Consider the following 4,498-nt stretch of genomic DNA (forward strand, 5'->3'; position numbering starts at 1 on the left):
ATGATACATTTGGCATTATAGGGTTAAGATGGGTGGTTTTAATTATGATGGGTGGTTTTAATTATGATGGGTGGTTTTCATTACGATGGGTGGTTTTCATTATGATGGGTGGTTTTCATCAGGCTTTCATTGGGAACCTGCTGTGTTTTTCATTTATATGTTGGTCTAAATGTCTCACACTGAAAGATAAAAACAGTCTGAATCATGTCGCTTAAATCTGCTCTAAAATCAGGAGTGAACCAGAAAAACCTGCATTCATTTCTTATGAACAAATTGCAAAAACTGTGTTTTAATAACAGTGTAATCTTTTTATCATCTTTCTGTGTTCTTTTATTATTATTGGTTTTGGTCCTCAAGCTTCCTGTTACTTTTTCTTATTATTTAAGGATCATCATTTTTATGTTATTATATGTTTTTTTCAAATTTTTTAATCTTAAGACAACTTTTAATCTTCTTTATTTGATATTTTTTCTATTTATTTTTTATTTATTTTTTCTATTTATTTCTATTTCTATTTATTTATGCTATTACATGTTTATTTTATTTTTTTATTTTTTATTTTAAATGTTTAAATATTTTTTTTATTAAATGTTTACTTTTTATTCTATTAATTTCAATTTATTCGTTTTTCCTTGTTTTATCATCTTATTTTTTATGCTATTACATGTTTATTTATATTTTTTAATCTTTTTTTTTATAAGTAAATGTTTATTTTTTATTTTATTTATATCTAGTTGCTTTAGCGATTTACCCCTGTTGGGATTAATAAAGTGGTCGAACATTAGCAGGTTTGAGGAAACTCATTTTATCAATTTTTATTTTTCCCAAATTAAATTCTCTTTCTCCACCAGGAGATTCCAGGTGACATTTTTCTAAAGATGAAATCTGCAGCGTCTGGGCAGCTTCCTCTCTTTCCTCAGTTTGTTTTCTACCTCTGCAATAAAACCCAAATCCTCCAGAATCATTAAGACTGTACTGTGGTGATGGGGGGGGGGGAACACTCATGAGGCTGAGCCTCTCACCATAGGCAGGACTACACAGCTATAATTTGACAGGCCAATATAAAATAACAAATGTTTGTGCCACAAGCAGAGCCAGAGAAGTCCCACCTCTGCAGCTCCGCCTGAAACGTCAGCGGGTTCTTAGTATTCTGCCGCATATCCAGGATGCTTTGGGCCAGCCGGACCGATCGGTTGTACGACTTGTCGAGTTCATCAATTATGAAGAGCAGGTCTGAGCCCAGTGTGGGCGTGACAAGCTGCCGCCAGATGAGAGCCGGCAGGTACATGAGGATGGCCATGGCCAGGAGAGAGTAAGGAAACATCTGAAACCACCACCAGAGAAAAAATATGACAGAAATGGGACGAAGGGGGAAATAACAAGATCAAACAAACCACAACCAGAACCCTTTTTTTTTTCACATCTGCAAATGTGGTTCTTATTAAAAATGCATGGTGACATTTTCAGCTGAAGTTTAGCAAGTTGGAAAGAGAAGGACTGTGTGCAGCCTATCAGTCACGTTAAGTGGGAGAAACAAGTGAAGGGAGCCTGGTGCAGAAAACACTCACTTTGTGCACCCAGAGCGAGCGCTCCTCAAAGTTCCCGTCACCGTCGAGCTCATGATGCATGAGAGAGTCCCAGCAGTACGTGTCTACATAGCTGGCCTGTTTGGCTGTGAAGTTACTGGGAGCGAAGCAGCTGATCTGAGGCCCTGCAGAATAAACACATCAGAGGTGCAAATGTGAGGAGCAGCTCTGCGCCGTTTGATCATTCTGCAGCTGCAGCTTCATTAACAAACACATAGATCTCAGCTCATGTTTGCCCTTTTCCCTTCACTGATACACATTTCCACATTTCAAAATGGCAACCTGACATTTAGAAACCCAGGAAGTTTCTGGAGTTTTATATTTAGTTCACCTTGATATAACCACATGTGTTCCAACCGCTTGAGTCCAATCTGTCATTTTCCATGGCTGCTCCACCCGTTAACAGCAGGGTGGGACCGTCCACACCCGCCTGGTCTTTAGTCCAAACATGGAGCCACTCATTTACTGTCAGGGTGTGATTCCCCGCTGCAGGACAACCTTATTACAGCTACATGCGGCACTGCAGCTGTAATCATGCGTGTTCTTCATCGCTCTCATCCTACAACTAAAATAGGATGTCTTTATTATATTTATAGTAGCTGCAGTTAGGACTGTTTTTAAACCCAATGAAGTGCTGAATCTACAGCAGAACATTTTTAGAGCAAAGCTAGACTGAAGCAGAGGATTTTAAAATAGTTTGTAAAAGCTTTCGGTTTGAATGTAGAGATAAGGGAGGGATGGATGGAAGAGGAAAGGCAAACTCTTTATGGGTGGAGGAAGTTCACTAGGAAAAAAAATATTAAAACAGTGCATTTGTTGTTAAATTAAGAAGGTGTGACACTCTTTTCCAAAGGAACAAGTCAATTAACATTTAAAATAATTAAAAAAAAAACAATTTTATTGTCTTATTTCTGGTTTTAGAGTAAAACTTCTCATTCCATTGGTAGATTCTAAAATAAAATCTTACTTATTTCTGGATGTATTTTGCAGTGTGGGGCGTTATCAGACGTCTGCAGATGTTCCTGGTGATGTGTTAAAACCAGAAACATGTCTGAAATTTCATGCTCAGGGTTCAGAGACGCGTCCTTAAGACATGGAAAAAGCAGATGGAAGAATGGACGCCTGACCTGGTGGTCTGCAGGGTTTAACCCAGGAGTCTCTGTATGAGCGGGTCGGACCCTCTGGTGCTGCCTGATCTCCATGAACGATCATTCATTGTGGAACTCATGTAAAATCATATGACATTATAACTGTTTAACTGAATTCTATCTCATTGATTCTATTTTGGCCCATAGATCTGCAGCTGCTGTGACGTTTTAAAGTAGTTTTAGGATGCCTGAAGTGGACCTGAGTCCCAGTGTCTGAGTCCCACGTCCAGGCAGGTAACATATTGTGACTGGTGGCGGGAACCAGCGCCATCAGCCAGCTGCAGACTGGAGGAATGTCACCCATCAGTCAGACAGGCAGCAGGAAAGCGACATTCAAACACATCTAATTCCTAGAGTAAAATCCGTCAGTCTAACCTGCTGAACATGTGGATTATACAGCGATAGGAAGAGACATCAGTCATCGCCTGAAATGCCAACCTGACAATCAAGCTTCTGCTATGAACGTAGAGCGGCTCCTCAGCCTGCATGGCCATATTGCTCTGCATCGTTTTTACTTGCAGACACGCTTCTCTGCACTTGTAATACATGCAGGAGCATCTGTTTTCACATGCTCCACCTTTAGCGGTAATTAAACGCCATAACGGTGATGTAACCCTGGAAGGATCACCCTGAAGGACTAAAGGCAGGACTGGATGTAGTTAATGATGCTTCCAAACTAAGATTTGATATTTGAGCAGTGAAACCAATAAAAAGCAAATCGATCATAATTCGTTTTTACTGTCTGAAAGGAATCAGTTTTCTTGTTGTTGCATTTGCAGACATCTGTGTCGCCCTCGATTTCTTTTTGTAAAAAAGACCTAAATTATGTTTTTCCCTCCCCAAAAAAAGTAAGCGTACTAAACTATAATGTGTTAAAGGTTAATAATGTATTTCCTGAGAAAATAAATGCATTAAAATCCTTTCTGTTTTATCTGTACAGGAAACGGGATCCTACGCTACTTCCAGGAGCTAACGCTATCAGCTTTGGGTTTGGTGTTATTCTCATTATGTTATATAGAGCGTAATCTAAAGAAAGAAACAACTAAAACACAGATAAACATGGTTGAGCATGTCCCATGATGACGTCAGAGAAGCCGTTTAATGAAGAAAATGTAAAAAGTATCAAATTGTCTCAGAAAAGTCATTAAAAATGTAAGATGTGTATTAGCATTCTTTAGTCATTTAATTATTATGATTTAAGCAGCGGTGGCTGGCCACTAGAGGGCGCTAGGGCAATGCCCCACCCACCCAATGACCCTAAGCAATAAAAAATTATCCTTTTTTTATAATTCAATTTTAAATTAAAATTTTAAATATTTCAAAGTATATTTATATTTCAATTTAATTCTATGTTTTTAAATGTGTAAGATAAATATTTAATCGTTAATGACTAGTAAAGCACCATTCCATTTTTTGTTGGATTGATAGACTGATAGACAGGTCGAGTTGCGGGAGCTGGAGACGCATTGGAGCAGGAGGGAAAATGGCGCCAGAATTGTCCTTTTCCAGGACCTGGTTTATCTCCAAGGCTAGGCTAACTGCATGCAGCGAGGCTAACTGCATGCAGCTAGGCTAACTGCATGCAGCGATGCTAACTGCTTGCATCTAGGCTAACTGCATGCAGCGAGGCTAACTGCATGCAGCTAGGCTAACTGCATGCAGCGATGCTAACTGCTTGCATCTAGGCTAACTGCATGCAGCGAGGCTAACTGCATGCAGCTAGGCTAACTGCATGCAGCGATGCTAACTGCTTGCATCTAGGCT

General features: G+C 39.4%; 1 protein-coding gene across 2 annotated transcripts in view; it reads right to left on the reverse strand.

Moving 5' to 3' along the window:
* panx3 (pannexin 3) overlaps window positions 1-4,498 on the reverse strand; it is a 12,565-nt gene that overhangs the window by 2,379 nt on the left and 5,688 nt on the right. For both annotated transcript variants that reach the window (XM_015388830.1, XM_015388829.1), the window contains exons 3-4: window positions 1,569-1,711; window positions 1,110-1,324 (exon numbers count right to left, since the gene is read on the reverse strand). In XM_015388830.1, coding sequence (XP_015244316.1) covers window positions 1,110-1,324; window positions 1,569-1,711 — 358 coding nt within the window. The remainder of the gene's footprint in view (window positions 1-1,109; window positions 1,325-1,568; window positions 1,712-4,498) is intronic.

This window comes from Cyprinodon variegatus, unplaced genomic scaffold (assembly GCF_000732505.1).
Source record: "Cyprinodon variegatus isolate N-32 unplaced genomic scaffold, C_variegatus-1.0 Scaffold437, whole genome shotgun sequence".
Lineage (NCBI taxonomy): Eukaryota > Metazoa > Chordata > Actinopteri > Cyprinodontiformes > Cyprinodontidae > Cyprinodon > Cyprinodon variegatus.